Consider the following 17,649-nt stretch of genomic DNA (forward strand, 5'->3'; position numbering starts at 1 on the left):
CAAGCTTTTACAGAGTAAGAGTAGGCATACTACCCCTTCTGTGTAAGACTCATAATCTCAAATTTTTGATGCATTACAGGAGTGAGTGACAATGACACGCTGCAGATTCAAGTCCTATTGGAAAGATGAAGAGGGGAGGATAAGAGAGTAGAGGATGACATAGGAAAAGGGAGAAGAGTTGAGAAGAGTAGGAAGAGGAGAGGGGAGGTGTGGAGAGAAGAGGACAGGATGAGATAGGACAGGAGTGGAAGAGAGAACATATATCAATCCCAGTTCTCATATGTCTCAAAGTTCCAGTTCAATAAATTTACAACGTAGAATTGACTGGCACATCTTTTAAATCAAGTAAGTAGTCAGGTGCTTAGGCGGTTGTGTGTGTGAGGGGAAGGGGGCGCGGATGGGGGCAGAAAGCTTCAGAGGCCTATAGATAATCACTTAATATGGTACCTGGAAAATCAGGAGGGAGCATGGAATGTATTTGAGGAGGATGTTTCTAGGGGAAAGTAAACAGTTTGTGTCATGCAGTAGAATGTACAACATGCTGTATGCTAGCCGCCAGCAATTGGCTGCCCTGCGCATTGGGATGGACTCTATCGTTTGTGAAGAAGGAGGAGTGACCACAGAACAGATTGAAGTTGTCACAAAGCCAAGGCAGTGAGCTGAGCAGGCGGACGGGAGCCAGTTAAGACATAGACAGATATTTACTGCACGTCTTTAACAAGTTAAAAAGGTGTATCATCATCTTCACCTGAATCCAATAAACCCCTTAAAAAGCATGGAGCCTGCATTACTTGAGACCTGGCAAGAGGGACCTTGCACTTTTTTAGTGTTGGGCTACTGTGCTCCTCTCATGGTCTTTCTCTGTGCTTTTTTTTGCTGTTTGACAGAACCATAGCTTCTAGGAGATAGCTTAGAGCAGACCTGGGCATTGTACGGCCCCCGGGCTGCATCCGGGCCCTTTGGCTGTCTGTGACCTGCCCGCGTGAGGTCAAAGGAATATTAGGAATCACACGTAAATAGGTGGACATCATGCAAAGAATACAACATTTCTTTTATTTTGAAGGTGCCTTTTTTAACATCTACCTGACGTACATCCTGAATGCCCGCGAGCGGATGGTGTTTTGGCGAACGGAGTTAAGAAGAGATGGGAGTTAGCTGTTAAGTCCGCAAAAATGTCAGCCCACGTTAAGACAAGAAATATCGATGGGAAAGCCGTGTGCTTAGTTTGTGGAGAAAAGATCGCTGTTTTTAAGGATTACAATTTGAACCGGCATTACGAGACAAAGCACGGAGAGACTTTTACGGACGAAACGTAACGAGAAGGATCGAGGACATCGCGGGAAATCTCGAGCTTCAGCTGCTAAAGAAAGTAGTCGATTTTGACTTTTTCTTCTTGGCTCTGGATGAGGGCTGTGATGTCTGCGACACAGCCCAGTTACTCATCTTTGTACGTGGGATGACGAAAGATTTTGCGATTACTGAGGAGCTGGCACTAATGCGGTCAATAAAAGGGACGACTTTTGAAGCGGATGCAAGATAAAGTGAGGGAAATTAACCCACGGTCATGAAAAACCTGGAGAAGTCATGGAGATTTGTTATATTCATATTTTCATGTTGTTAATTTACGCTGAGTTTTAATCAATTCATATGCTTTTAAAAGAAATACGCTCAAAATATAAGCAGGCGTACTATCTCATACTAATTGAAATGTTCGGTGGGGAAGCAGGTGAGATAATGCACTACGCCAGGTAAGTGTAGATTTAACCATGCTTGGCTACAAATGGAAAAGTACATGCAATGTGTTACAACAGACGTCAATCAAACTATTGTCTCATTCATTTGTGTAATTAAAGATTTACTGTATGCTTTGAAATTCTCATTGTTAGCTTAAATACTAAATTTAGACTCTTTAGCATGTATACACTGAGATCTCACAAAATGTCTGGTCATGGAAAGTTGGTTTAAAGATATTGAAAGTCATGGAAAAGTCATGGAAATCCATGGGTCAAAATGTGTATGAACCCTGTGTATTATACATCAGGAGGTGTTGTGTAAGTCAGTGCTAAAAATGAATCATGTTACTGATGTTGTAACTAAATTAGTTAACTTTATCAGGGCAAGAGCTGAATCACAGACAGTTTGTTGCACTTTTGGAAGAGCATGAGACTGAACATGGGGACATAGGCTACCACAAAGCAGTCAGATGGCTCAGTCTGGACCAAGTGCTTAAAACAGTATGGGACCTGAGAGCAGAGATTCAAGAGTTTTGTGAAAAGAAAGGCAAGGACAGCCCAGATCTCTCAGATGCAGACTGGATGGAAGATCTTGCATTTGCTGATGATGTCACTGCATTAATGAATGAGCCAAATACCAAACTGCAAGGCAAGGGCCTATTTGCACATGAAATGTACAGCCTGGTGAAGGCTTTCATGAGAAAGTTGCAGTTTCTTTCAAGCCAGTTGGAGGGTAACATTCTCAACCACATGCCATCTCTGAAAGAAGCCACACCATCAGTTGATCACCTCCGCAGGTACACTGCTGGCAGAGCACTTTAAGTCAGCGCCACTGCTGAAGTTTTATTCGTCTCTCAAAGAGGAGAACTTTTCATACGTGACAAGGCATGCTCAGAAGATGTTGGTTCTCTTTGGATCTACTGACATGTGAACAAACATTTTCTGTGATGAAGTTTCACAAATCCAGATACTGATCCTCTCTCACTGATGATCACCTGTCAGCTGTCCTTCGCATATCCACCTCAGATATTCAACCTGACTTCAGTGCACTTGTTCATGCCCATGAACAGACTCGATATCTCTCACTTAACAAGAAAAAAAACGCAAATGGGGTTATTAGACTATATGCAAATAGTAATAGCGCTTTGTATACAGTTAATTTAAAGCTGATGTTTGGAATACTGCAAAAAAATTGCATTATTTGTTCACAACTGTTCTTGTAAATGTTGATTTAAAGTGTGATATATTGTTGGCGTTATTACTTTGCCTGCCTCACTTTTTCATTGCCTAACCATAACATTTACTCTTATCTGTAGAAGCTCATCAAATTAATATGAGTAGAATTAAGTTCACTTATTGGTCCGGCCCTCCACAACTGTCCATGTTTCTCATGTGGCCCCTCTGGAAAATTAATTGCCGACCCCTGGCTTAGAGGGTGGAAAATAATCTCCAGACAACATTGTTTAAATCTAAGAGTTGGTGTGCGGGTTGGGTGGGTCACATTCACTGGGCTGAATTTTTTTTTTCTTTCTTTTACACTGCAATTCAGAGAAAACAAGCAATGACAATGGTTTTCATTGAGAGGGTAAAATACAAATTAGGTGCAGCTTCAGAATAACTACATTGGGCTTGGGTCAGGCTTTTTTTTTTTTTTTTCAGAACCTGCGCTGCCTTCTGAGTGAGAAGGGGACCCATCCTGCTGATGTTATACATCATGCAACTGCATGATCAGGTTTTTGCAGAAATGTTTTCAGTAAGGGAGAGTTGACTGTTGAGTGTCACACCCAGGTTCCTTGCAGTCTCGGTGGGGGCTAACACAGAGTTGTTGATGGTGATAGTAAGGTCTTGGATGGAGAGCCTTTCCCTGGAAGAAAAAGTAGCTTGGTCATGTCAAGGATTTCAAGTGTTGTGCGAACATCCACTGAGAGATGTTAGTCAGACAAGCAGAGATTTGTGGTGCTACCTGTTTTTCAGACTGAGGAAAAAAGAGAATTCGTTGAGTGTCATCTGCATAGCTGTGGTAGGAAAAGCCATGTGAGTGAATAACAGAGCCTAGAGACTTGGTGTATAGAGAAAAGTGGAAGTGACCCAGGAGAGTACCCTGAGGGACCCAAATAGTGAGTGGACAAGGTTCTAACATAGATCCTCTCCAAGTTACCCGGTAGGTACCATCTTTAAGAATGAATGTGAGCAGGGAGAGTGCGTAGCCTGAGACACCCAGGTCCTGGAGGGAGGACATAAGGATCTGGAGTATGACTGTGTCAAACGCTAAAGGGAGCTCCAGAAGGTTGAGGTCAGAGGAGAGAGAGGCTGCTCTAGCAGTGGGAAGTTGCTCAATAACAGCAAGGAGGGCAGTCTCAGTTTAGTTACCTGCCTTGAAACCAGACTATTCAGGATCAAGGAGGTTGTTCTGGTGAAGATAAGAAGAGAGTTGATTTGAGATAGCAGGCTCAAGTGCTTTGGAGAGAAAAGTGTATCCTACTTTTTGCGTCCTACTAAAGTAGGACACAGGACCTTTGTTATCATTTTCTGAATATGAGACCTCTCACATGAACGCTGAGCTCCCAGCACATAACTTGAAATTATTTAAATACAATACAGTAACATAAAGCAGACATAATAGAGTAACATAAACCTGAGAATAATCATATAAATAAGAGTAACTTAGAGCTTCAATCAAATTGAGAAAAATAAACAAAAATGTGTACCGCTAGAGTCCAGTCCAGTTGGCTGCAAGGTCATGAACCAAAATGTTAAATTAATTTGGGAATATTGGCATTTTTGTTCAGAAAAAGGAGTTTGTCAACATGCTCAGATGTTAAATTGCTCCTCTGGGCCGTTACTACATCTCCTGCAGTGGAGAACATCCTTTCAGCAGACACATAAGTGCCTGGAATGCTCAGGTATCTTTAAACTCTGAAACTCTCCTTTTCATGCTTTGCCAGCCAGGGGTCGTTACATATATAATTAAATATTGCAAAAATTGTAAATAAAGCATTACAAATAAATAAAAAATATTGCAATACTTCGTGCTACTATCGGGATACTGAACAGAATTGATTTTTTCCCCCACCACTAAGAGAGACAGGGCTGTTGTTGTTTACCTAAGGTTGAGGGTTCACTTTTACCTTTTTATAGTAAGGGAAACAGCCAATTGACAAGGAAGTGTTAATAGTTTGACCTCACATTCTAGTGGATCTGCATATTAGTGTATGGAAGTTGAAAACGTATGCCCTTTTTTCTTTAGTGCTCTCTTAATGCCACTGTATTAACTACACTTCTTTACTATCTCAGTCACATAATCATGGTCAAAGTAGAGAGATCTGGTGCTTGGCTTGATTCTTCCCTTTTTGCAAGCTTCTCTCAGTACAGTTTCATTGGTTGTGAACTCTTGGAATTTTATAATAATAGGCCTCTGAGGGGCTTTGGGTTGGGGTTTGTTCACCAGGGAGGGATGAACCCAATGTTTTTTTCAAATTCAAGTCCTGTGGTAGTGCCAACTTGCTTTCTCAACAAACTGTGGTATTGAGTTTCCGTCTTTTCCCTTTGCCTCTCCAAAGATGTGTTTATTGTTTTTTCCAGATTTAATTGTAATTAATTACATCTTAGGTTTCAATGCTCGCTCGTGGGCTCCTCTGGCCTGTGGGTGCTAGCTAGATCAGGTTCGGTGTTTCTAGCTTTTGCCAAAGAGGCACTTTTTTCTGAGGTCTTGGCAGTTTTCCTTATTTTCTCCAGCCTTTTTATGTTTCGTCTAACACTTATGTACCCCTCTATTGATAAAAGATTCGTTTTTCAGGTTATTTGGTGGGTAAATTGCAATTGATCTGAGAGGGCGTTTTCCCTGTGTGTCTTACCACTACTACTTCATCAAACCCGGAACTCCCATGTTAATTTTGGGTAATATTGCTCAACTGTAGTAGGAATGTATTGCACAAATGTTTTGCTCAAATAGCCAAGTCTTAAAGGACCCATCGTTTGCCCATTTTACCACAGTTGATATGGTTCTTTGGGGTCTTAATGAAATGTCTAACATATTTTGTTCAAAATACCACAAGGATCATTTAAAACAGCACCCTTTTTACCCTGCCTAAAACAGCCCTCCTCAGATGGCCTTTTTTGAGTGCCTCCCCACAAGTTTTAGCTGTGTACTAAATAAATTCCATGATGTGTGTCCTGCTATGCTAGGAGCGTCTGTTGCTGCTTCAGAAGATTGCTGAGGATCATCAGACATACCAAGGCAGGATTCAGGGGTTCCAGTCGTGGCTGCTGTCAAAAACCAAGGAGTTAACGGATCTGATGGACAGCGAGAACACAACTGAGATTAAGCTCAAAGCCTTACAAGTGAGATTCACTGAAATAGAATTAAAAAGCTGCTGTTGATATCACCATATTGACGCTCTCAATATCTTCCAGTTATTTTCTGCAGGGGAAAAGGCAGAATAAGGGAATGGTATATTTTGAATAAATACTCTAAATACTCGCATTTTTTAAATATTTTACAAGATATTAACAAATGATAATATAAGATAATATGAAGCAAAACCATCATCATCACGGTGGAGAAAATATAGCAAGCAGGGTCTTTAGCATTAGTGTTGACATCAGAACTTGTTGGGAAGAAATGGAAACAAATACAAATCACTGTAAATCCAGTTTATTGGTCTATTGATCAAATGATTCACATTATTAATCACAGGGTAGCTGTGTAGCCGGCGTAACCCTTTTACTTCCTTTCATGCTTTTAATTCGAAACATTTGCAGGTAGACCTTTATTTGTTTTAAAGAATTATATTATTATTATCATTTGTGTATGTTTTTAGCATTTGCATATCAATAGTGATAAATAAATGGCACATAATAGCAAATAATCATTTGATCTAAATAATAAGAGAAAAGTCCCAGCAGTGCGCATTTGCTTTATAAATTAGCTATAACAGCTGCTTGATCCCTGCTTCAAGTAAGCTGTTTGATATCCTTCTAAAGATTAAGTAAACTTGATATCCTATGTTTATGTCTGACTGGATATAGGAGGAAGTTTTTCATCTTCTCATGCTACTTCTACTGCTTCAAAATATGACGTCAGCTACTGACAATCCGACTGTTAAAATGTGTCTGTAGAGAAACATTTTTGGTCCCAAAAAATAAAAGCCACAAATACAGATCGGCCAATTTCTGTCGCTGATGTGAAAGCTTTTTTTGAATGAATACAGGTTTGTACTATAGTATATATGTGTTGGCATGATAAAAATGTGTCAATTGTGCAAATGCCCCTAATATCATAGAAAGGTTTGATTTGACACCAAGTAGTAACATATTTTATCACATTACATTGCATTTAATTTAGCTGACGCTTTTATCCAAAGCGACTTACAATAAGTGCATTCAACCCCGAGGGTAAAAACCAAGAACAAAAATAATCAAGAAAGTACAATTTCTTCAAAAATAAAGCAAAACTACAAAGTTAGTAAGTGACATTTCATCACTCTTTGTCCAAGTTCACATTTAGTAATGTTTCTACATCTGCCCCAAAACAAGGCTCTGGATGACAGTGTGGCCGGTGAGAAGAACAACCTTCAGCATATCGAGGGTGTTGCGGAGGCAGTGAGGAGCAGCACCTCTCCTGCAGGTGTGGAGGTAGTGGTGGAAGAGGCTGAGGAGCTGAGGCTTGGCTGGCAAAGGCTAAGGCAGGGCCTCTGTGAGGCTGAGGAGGGCCTGCGCTTGAGACTGGACTCTTACGGTCACTACATGGCCAATTGTCAACAGCTTGGAGAGGACATTGGCCGCCTCAGGCAGCTGTTGCAGGGGCTGAACCAGGAGCTGGTTGAGGGATGCGAGATAGAGGACTGTACTGAGGAGCAGATAGTTGGCCAGTGGAGGAAATACAAGGTAGGTTCCTCTAAACAAATCAACAGTTTTATAAATGTTGTCAGGATGTAAGAAGGTCATTACATAGTCCTGGAGGTACTGGGTTTCCATTCTTATTATGCCATTCTTTGGTGCTGCGGTGGCTCAGGAGATGATGTGGGTTGTCCTCTAACCAGGTCAGATGTTTGATACCAGTGTCGTTGAGCAAAATGTGCTGACATTGTGTAATTGATGTGATGATGAAAGCGCTGCACATACACTCCTGATCAAAATCTTAAGACCAGTTAAAAAATTGCATGAATTTGCATTTTGCACTGTTGAATCTTAGGAAGGTTCTAAGTAGAGTTTCAAAATGCAAAAAGAAGAAATGGGAACAAGAGCCCAAAAGTTGTGACCAGGCAATTTATTTAAAGCAACAATTTAACTGAAGTAGGCTGTTCATCAGCTGATCAAAAGTTTAAGACCACAGCTAAAAAAACCTCCTAAAACAGAAATTAAAGGGTCAAAAACTGACTCAGTAATGAGTAGCTCAACCATTATTTTTGAACACTTCAAAAATTAGTTTTGGCATGCTTGATGCAAGTGTTTCCAAAAGGCTAGTGCGAATGTTGCACCAAGTGGTGAAGATCAATCAATCAATCAATCAAATTTTATTTGTATAGCCCATATTCACAAATTACAATTCATCTCATAGGGCTTTAACAGGGTGTGACATCCTCTGTCCTTAACCCTCAGCAAGAGTAAGGGAAAACTACAAAAACCCTTTTAACAGGGTAAAAATATGTAGAAACCTCAGAGAGAGCCACATGTGAGGGATCCCTCTCCCAGGACGGACAGAAGTGCAATAGATGCCACGTGCAGGAGAACATCATCAATAATCAAAGTCTCTAGCAGCATTGATGACGGTAGACATCCAAAAGGATGTCTACCGGCTGCAAGCACAGTCCATGCTCAGCAACCATCTAGACCACGATCCACCATCCAGACCAGACGCCACTCCAGTCCTCAGTCACCGTCCTCCGCCGCCCACCAGGTGGACCCATCACAAGCCACATGACTTAGAATCCGCCACACTAGATCCAACACCGCGACACCCGGTTCGCGATCCACAAACCACAATCCATGGTGCGGCCATAGAGGCCCTGGATCTGCGGGTCATAAAGCAAAGGGATTCCGGGGAAGGGGGATAGGGATGGAGAAGAGGAAGGAGAAGCTGGAAAGAGAAGCTCCGTGTGTCATGTGTCATAAAATAGAACAAGTAACGTTCTGGCGCACTAATTAGCTCTAACTAGAAGCTTTATCAAAAAGGAAGGTTTTGAGCCTACTTTTAAACGAACAGATGGTGTCTGCCTCCCGAACTGAAAGTGGTAGATTATTCCACAGCCGAGGGGCTTGATGGCTAAAAGCTCTGGCTCCTACTCTACTTTTAGAGAATTTAGGGACGACAAGTAGGCTTGAATTCTGTTTATAAGGTACTAACAGCTCTTTAAGCTAAAAAGGCGCTATATTATTAAGGGCCTTGAAGGTGAGGAGGAGAATTTTAAATTATATTCTAGATTTAACTGGAAGCCAGTGTAGTGATGCTAATATTGGAGAAATGTGCTCTCTTCTCTTTGTTCTCGTCAGGACACGTGCTGCGGCATTTTGGACAAGCTGTAGAGTCTTTAACGACTTACTAGTGGAGCCTGATAATAATGAATTACAATAGTCCAGTCTCGATGTAACAAAGGCGTGGACTAGTTTTTCTGCATCTTTTTGTGAAAGGACATGTCTAATTTTTGAAATATTACGCAAGTGGAAAAAAGCGGTCCTAGAAATTTGTTTTAAGTGACTATTAAAGGATAAATCAGGACTATTAAAGGATAAATCAGGAAAGCAATGTCGTCTAGCGCAGCTATATCATTAGATAATGCATCTCTAAGGTGTTTGGGGCCAAGTATTATAACCTCTGTTTTGTCTGAGTTTAATTAGAGAAAATTGCGGGTCATCCAGGTTTTTATGTCCTTGAGACATGTTCGAAGTTTAGTTAATTGATTACTTAGTTCAGGTTTTATTGATAAGTATAACTGGGTGTCATCCGCATAGCAGTGGAAATTTACCGAGTGTGTCCTGATAATGTTTCCTAGTGGAAGCATATATAATGAGAATAAAATTGGGCCGAGCGAAGAGCCCTGTGGAACACCATGGTTAACTTTGGTGCGCACAGATGACTCATCATTAATTTGCACAAATTGGGAGCGATCAGAAAAATACGATTTAAACCAGTTAAGGGCGGTTCCATTAAGTTAATTAACTGTTTGAGTCTTTGTAATAAAATTTGATGGTCAATTGTGTTGAATGCTGCACTGAGATCTAACAGAACGAGGACAGACACAAGTCCCTGATCTGAGGCTATTAAAAGGTCATTAGTGACTTTTGCCAAGGCTGTCTCTGTACTGTGATTGGCTCTAAACCCCGATTGAAAGTCTTCATATATATTATTTTCCTGGAGAAACTCACACAGCTGATTGGCTACCACTTTTTCTAAGATTTTAGAAATGAAGGGGAGATTAGATATTGGCCTGTAATTGGCTAAAACCTCTGGGTCTAGGGTGGGTTTATTGAGTAGGGGTTTGATGACAGCTATTTTAAAAGACTGTGGTACATAACCTGATGATAATGACAGATTGATAATGTTAAGTAACGAACTATCAATTAGGGGCAGAATTTCTTTAAGTAATTTGGTAGGAATGGGATCTAAGATACAGGTTGTTGGTTTAGAACCTGAGATTAATTTGGTAAGCTGATCACAGGTGATCAGAGAGAAGCTGTCTAAGTAGTGGGTAGGATTCTCAGCCGTTTCTGAGATCTCTGTTGTTGGGAGGGTATTAGTGCCAATTGAGGGCAGGAGATGGTTGATTTTATTTCTAATAGTTTGAATTTTATCATTAAAAAAGGTCATAAAGATATTGCTATTTAGGGATCGAGGAATACTGGGTTCGGTGGAGGTGTGACTCTCTGTCAGCCTGGCTACAGTGCTGAAGAGAAACCTGGGGTTGTTTTTATTCTCTTCTATTAGTTTTGAATAGTAGGCGGCTCTTGCTTTGTAGAGAGCCTTTTTATATTCTTTAACACTATTCTTCAAGTCTATTAGATTTTCAAAATTGTTGCTGGAGCGCCACTTCCTTTCTAGTTTTCTTGATAATTGTTTTAACTCATTTGTCTGGGAATTATACCATGGAGCTAATTTACTATGTTTGACATTTTTCTTTTTTAGAGGCGCTTTTGAGTCTAATGTTAATCGTAATGAGTCTGCAGAGCTATCGACGAGGTGGTCGATCTCAATGGAGCTCAGGGTTTTAAAGAATTTGTTGTTTATATCTACTGCTAATACGGGTTAAAATGTAATTGGGATTATTTCCTTAAATTTAGCTACAGCACTATCAGGTAGACATCTAGAAAATGAATTTTTTATTAGTGGCATATATTCAGTTATTGAAAAATCCAAGGTTATTAAATAATGGTCTGATAGAACTGGATGCGCGGAAGCACTGCAGCTCTGCTTCCTGGTCCCGACAATGGGTTGTCATGTTATAGACTTAGTAATATTCCTAGATGAGAGAGCTGCTCCATCCCAAGTGGGATGAACGCCGTCTCTCCTAACAAGACCAGGTTTTCTCAAAAAAGTTAGCCAATTATCTATAAAGCCCACGCCGTTTACAGGACACAATCTCGACAGCCAGCTGTTAAAAGACAACATGCGGCTAAACATGTCATCACCTGTTGTATTAGGGAGCGGGCCAGAGAAAACTACTGTGTGACATCGTTTTAGCCAAAGCACACACCGACCCAACATTCAATTTAGTGACCTCCGACATACGAAGCCGGGAGTCGTTGCTGCCGACGTGAATTACGATTTTATTGTATTTACCTTTTTTAGTTTTAGCCATTAACTTAAGTTTAGATTCGATGTCGCCGGCTCTGGCCACTGGGATACAATTAACTATAGTCGCTGGTGTCGCTAACCTGACGTTTCTCAGAACCGAGTCGCCAATAATCAGAGTTTGTTTATCAGCGGGTGCCTCGCTGAGTGGAGAGAATCTATTTGAAACGTGAGCTGGTGGCTCTTTAATCGTGGGCTTTTTAAGTCTAGCACTATGCCCCCTCCGGGTTGTCACCCAGCTGCCCTGGGCTCCCGGCTCCACGGGACTAGTCTGTGGACTGCTCGTTAAGGCTAAGCTACGTGCTAAGCTAGGTGGCTCCGCGGCTAGCGGGAGGTGGCTAACTACAGCTAACGGAGTTTCTAAGCTGCTGAGCCGAGCTTTTAAGTCATTAAGCCGAGCCTCCATCGCTATCAACACACTACATTTATTACATGTACCACTACTGTTAAGGGAGGCAGAGGAGTAGGTAAACATTGGACACTCGGAGCAAGAGAGAGCAGTGGAGCAACAGGGAGAGAGAGAGAAGACATCGTTGCTATAGAGTTACGAGGGTGAGCTCAGACAGAACACAGAATCACTAAGCACGATAGAATAAGGGTTGGTATGTGCGAGTGTTTAACTACAGACCGGTGATTTTAGCCGTAGTGCTACAGAGAAACAGTTGTGTTTAGCAGCGGAGCTAATTCACAGAGCGACCACCACCAGTGGCAAGAAAACAGGAAATGACGCAGCACGCTTACCGTAATGACGTCAATGTGATAATCCTCTTTGATATCTCAAAGCTATCGAAGATGGCTTCACGAAGGGCATCCACTGTCTGGAACTGAAGTCCATTTTTGTAAACTTCCCTTGCCATCCATCCCCAAATGTTCTCAATTGGATTAAGATCAGGGGAACACGCAGGATGATCCAAAAGAGTGATGTTATTCTCCTGGAAAAAAGTCTTGGTCAGACGGGTATTGTGAATTGGAGCGTTGTCCTGCTGAAAAACCCAGTCGTTACCACACAGACGAGGGCCCTCAGTCATGAGGGATGTCCGCTGCAACATCTCCACATAGCCAGCTGCTGTTTGACGCCCCTGCACAACCTGTAGCTCCATTTTTCCATTGAAGGAAAAAGCACCCCAAATCCTGACGGCGCCCCCTCCACTGTGCCGCGTAGAAAACATCTCAGGTGGCATCTCCTTGTCATGCCAATAACGTTGGAAGCTATCAGGACCATCAAGGTTAAATTTTTTCTCGTCAGAGAATAAAACTTTCTTCCACCTTTGAATGTCCCATGTTTGGTGCTCACTTGCAAAGTCTAAACGGCAATTTTGTGGCGTTGAAGGAGACCTGGCCTTTGAAGACGTTTCTTGTTTTTGAAGCCCTTCCTTCGCAGATGCCGTCTGATGGTTATTGGGCTGCAGTCAGCACCAGAAATGGCCTTAATTTGGGACGAGGATCGTCCCGTGTCTTGACGGACAGCCATTCGGATCCTCCGGCTCAGCGCCAGTGAGATGTTTTTGGGTCTACCACTTGATTTTTTTGTTCCATAACCCTGAAGATCTTTTAAGAAATGCAAAATGACTGTCTTACTGCATCCAACCTCAGCAGCGATGGCACGTTGTGAGAGGCCTTGTTTACACAGTTCAACAATCCTACCACGTTCAAAGACGGTGAGCTTTTTTGCCTTTGCCATCAAGAGATCTTCACAGTGTGATTACTTGACAGGAAATGACATGGAATCCAAATTTTTGCACAGATTTTTGCTTTTACAGGCTGTGGTCTTAAACTTTTGATCAGCTGATGAACAGCCTATTTGAGTTAAATTGTTGTTTTCAATAAATTGCCTGCTCACAACTTTTGGTCTCCTGTTCCAATTTCTTCTTTTTGCATTTTGAAGCTCTACTTAGAACCTTCCTAAGATCCAACAGTGCAAAATGCAAATTCATGCAATTTTTTAACTGGTCTTAAGATTTTGATCAGGAGTGTAGAAGCAAGAGAGTGTTTGAATGGGTAAATGGTAACTAACTTCTTTAAAGCGTTTTCATTGTTCATCAAGATAATACTAGATAATTGCAATATTATAAATGACCATTTACCATTATAATTATTATATTATTGTTATGATTATGGCTTCCATTGATTATGAAAACAAGGTAATAGACATGAAATGATAATTATCCTGCGTTTCGTATAATGATCAGGATTAAAGATCCGACCCCATCGATTGAGAAGTAAATAAAGTTGATCATCAGTTTGTGTGTGAAGAGTGATGGAGATAAGCACACTCACACAAACACACTCCTGCAGACAGAAGTTCTTTTCGCAACCCTGTGTTTTAACATAATTGTTGCAGAGTAAGTGCTGCCCCATTTATCATTGTTTTTTTCCTTTCCTTCTCACCTCCCCCCTTGCACAGTGATCAGTCCTGCACACATCCTAAATCAGAATATTTATCAATGTTACAGGTGAAACCTGTGACCCCCACAATGCTTTCTAATCTACTGCCACACCCTTTGCTGCCAGATGATATGTTCACCTGAGCTTGCATTTTTCTGCATTAAGATTATGTCTTTAAGAGTGGTGTCTGGCTCTATTGACCCTAGCGGTGTCAAAAAACTATTTTGGCTCTTGGTTGCTGCCATGTCTGACATATTATAACCTCATATGATATCATAATTTCCCTTTCTATGTGCCTGGCATTTAATTATAGATAGTGTTGAAGGCTGCATCATTGCTTAAATGAGATCAGGGATTTGTGTAAAATGCTGAATTGGTTTCAAACCATGATTTGGACCTGCCCACAGATTAGTTGGCCCCTCCCTTTCCACGTTGAGGTGACTCGTCCCCATTGCTCCCTTCAGTATAAATATGGGCCCCCTCAGGAAGTCTGGACATCAGAAACTCAAGGTGAAGTGTTTGCCAGGTTGTGTTCTGTCCCCTTTTTTATCAATATTGGATATTGGCCAGGACCAGTTTATCTCTCAGGTGGCCTTATTGCAGGTCTATACCTCAGAGCATAATCTCCTTGTTTCTTGCCAGCTTCTCCTCTGCTCCCCTTACTATTCATTGCAAAAGTGAGACATCTCTCTGTTGCACCCTAGCATGGGTTGTCTGCATTTCAACATTTGTCTTGCCCTCTAAGCTTTGTCCTAATCTCTGCTTACTACTCCCTTCTGTCTGTGCTTCACCTGCTGCACCATCTGCAAAATATCTCAACTATTTCCTACTCCATTTCCTTATTCCTAGTTTGCTCTATAGCTCCTGTCTTGGTCTGTCGGATCGAAACTGAAAGTTGGATATATTCATGGTTTTTCAGTTTCTGTATTTGATACCTTAATCTTTGAACAGTTCTAAGATTTCTAGTTTTTATCTTTTCTGTCTATACTTATCGCTTTTGTCTTTTATTCAAAGCTCCATATCCTTGCACACACTCGCATCAACAGCACCCTCTAGTCTAGGGCTGCTCGATTAATAGTGATTTTGATTATTGTGTCAAACGATCCAAACTACTATAATCGAGTTGAAATGATTATTTTGGCGCAATTTAGTCATTCCCCCAAAGCATGCAACTCGGCCATGCGGACTGCCACTCCTCCCGCAACAGTGAAGGAGGCGAGTTGTGTGTGTGGTGACCGTCGGCATTTAGAAAACAGCACGAGTGGGCAGAGGGAGTGCAGCCCTGTTTGATCGACAAAAAGGGTAGAAAAGGTTCTCTTGTATGGAAGCACTACTGATTCGAAGAATCCGACAAGGAGCAGCACCACACAGTGTAGCGCCCTCGCCGCGCAGCGTCTATTCTCAAGCTCGTTTCCCGCCTGACTGTTCTCACCAGATCCGCATTTCTCCGCTTGTTGTTGTATGTAACCCGTTCAATGTAGGGGTCCGGGGGTAAATGATGATGGTCCTCATAGCCATATCCCACTCCTCTCTTTTTCTCTCTGTCTATCTGCTTGTGTTCTTGTAGTGGGGGGGGGACATGCAGCTGCCATTGGTGTATACCTGAACCGGAAGTGGTTCATTTTATTGCACATGCTCCAGTCATTTAAAGAATAATAGCATAGGCTTCAGAATAAGTGCACATATTCATAATCGTTTGAATAATCGGGATTTCGATATTGTCCAAAATAATCGCGATTATGATTTTTCCATAATCGCACAGCCCTGCTCTAGTCCTTAAACGCGGTTTGACAATTTTTTTTCAATGTCTTTTACATGTGATGGATATTTAACTCCCAGAATTGTTACCAGTCCATCTCTGTGTTTATTTAGAATAGAATTGTGAAAGTGATGAAATCAAACTCAGAAGTTAAATTGTTTGTAATTAATATAATGTTAAATATGTGAAAACCTCTCTTTGGATTATTCTATCATCATAGTTTAATTAGACCACCAATCTATATGATTTTAACTAAGAAAACAGCATACAAGCAGCACAAAATCTGTTATCTGTTTGGTACAAGGCAATCTGACAATGATCAGAAATCAATTTACTCTTGATAGTTCTCTAATTTACAGATCATATTATAATATACAGATGCAAGATACAACATAGAGGGAGGGGGTTAAGCTCCTCCCATCCAAGAGCACTCAAGACACAGCCAAATGCACCGCTGTTATCTGCGCAGCAGCTCAAACAGACAATGGAGCACAGACAAGTTTATGAAGCTCTTCAAAACCCGGGCCACATGCGAATATCAACTCAGCCAGACCACACATTAAACAGGCTATCAACGCTTAAATCACTCTGGTTGACCAAACACATACTACACAAATGATCATCACTTTATACAGTCAGATATCATTCAGATGATCCATGCAACACTCAAACTACTTTTAGCCATCAAAACACATCATATATTGTTTAGCAAAACACTCAATGCAGAGTTCTCAAACTTTTAACATAGCAATATTAAGCAAAGTCAATAACCATATCTGCTATTCAAAATTTCAGACAATACACTCTAGAAGGCAATATATTTTGAACATTGTAAATTGCAACACCGCTTATTAATTTCTTGGTTGCATCGTCAGAAGGACCATTCAAGCATCAGATTGCAGAAGTATTGTAAATTTAACAATATACACATGGTAATACATGTCTTTTAGAAAATGCCCTTTTCTATCTCCTTTCCTCAACCAGTGATCTTTTCCTTGTGCAATCATCGAAATTGTTGTTTCCTGTACCCTCAAATGGGCCCTTTTTATTTAGTTACTTTACTTTCACATTGGGAGTGAGTCCTCTCTGCAGAGACTGCCATGTTTTTACAGTATTCCAAACCCGAGAAACTGTTTGTATGACAACTAAAGGCTACCACAGGTTCTCTTTCATGTTTGAAACGGGAAGGTGAGATGAGGGGTATTCAGCTGCAATATGCAATTTAACCTCTAGATGTCAGAAATTCTACACACTGACTTTAAGGTTTAATTTTCGTTACTCCTTTTCAAGTGAACACATGTAGTCTCCACTATATTATAGGGACTTAAAGGTTTAATTATCTTTACATCTCTTCAAGAGCACACCATTAGGTCCAGTCCAATTACACCCCTTAGCCCTTCTTCCTTCCCCTCTGTTTTGTGCATTCCAGTGTAGGAGAAGGCTTTCCTGATACTTGTTGGGATGAAGGGGGAGGGCCAAGTGTTAGAGCAGTACAGCTCTTGAAAACTAGATTTTATAAATACATGATGCACTTGATTTATTCAGCGTATAACGTCATTGGTACTAAATTGTACTGCTCCTCTAATCATAAAGCATCCTGGCAGGGCTGCATACATACCACTGCTAGTAGCCTGAAGCAGTAAGCTTTTTATTTATGTGTGAAATAATGCAGAGCATCCAAGCTTCTCATTTTCAAATGTCATTGATACTAATGCATTAGCATAGATGTTATTAGAATATTAAAGGTTTGTCACTTTAGTATCTGCAAGCAAAATAGCTTTGGTTTATTTAAGATCTCATCATTGTTATTAGAATGACATCCCCGGGAAAACTTTTTGTCCTGTCTGTTTACATCAACAACGTCTGATGACATATCGGCTTTTCGCCACGACTACTGATGATGTAACGGCTTCTTGAAGTTCTGTCACATTCCCTTTGTTCACTTTACTCTTAAGAGGTTACCACAGTTCAAGCCTTCAGACTTA

General features: G+C 41.0%; 1 protein-coding gene across 3 annotated transcripts in view; it reads left to right on the forward strand.

Moving 5' to 3' along the window:
• syne3 (spectrin repeat containing, nuclear envelope family member 3) overlaps positions 1–17,649 on the forward strand; it is a 57,085-nt gene that overhangs the window by 9,508 nt on the left and 29,928 nt on the right. For all 3 annotated transcript variants that reach the window (XR_009922111.1, XM_062397926.1, XM_062397927.1), the window contains exons 5-6: positions 5,919–6,074; positions 7,269–7,619. Coding sequence is in view for 2 of the 3 variants with exons in the window: in XM_062397926.1 (XP_062253910.1) it covers positions 5,919–6,074; positions 7,269–7,619 (507 nt within the window). In the remaining variant the exon portion in view is untranslated. The remainder of the gene's footprint in view (positions 1–5,918; positions 6,075–7,268; positions 7,620–17,649) is intronic.

Source organism: Platichthys flesus, chromosome 10, assembly GCF_949316205.1.
Source record: "Platichthys flesus chromosome 10, fPlaFle2.1, whole genome shotgun sequence".
Taxonomy (NCBI): domain Eukaryota; kingdom Metazoa; phylum Chordata; class Actinopteri; order Pleuronectiformes; family Pleuronectidae; genus Platichthys; species Platichthys flesus.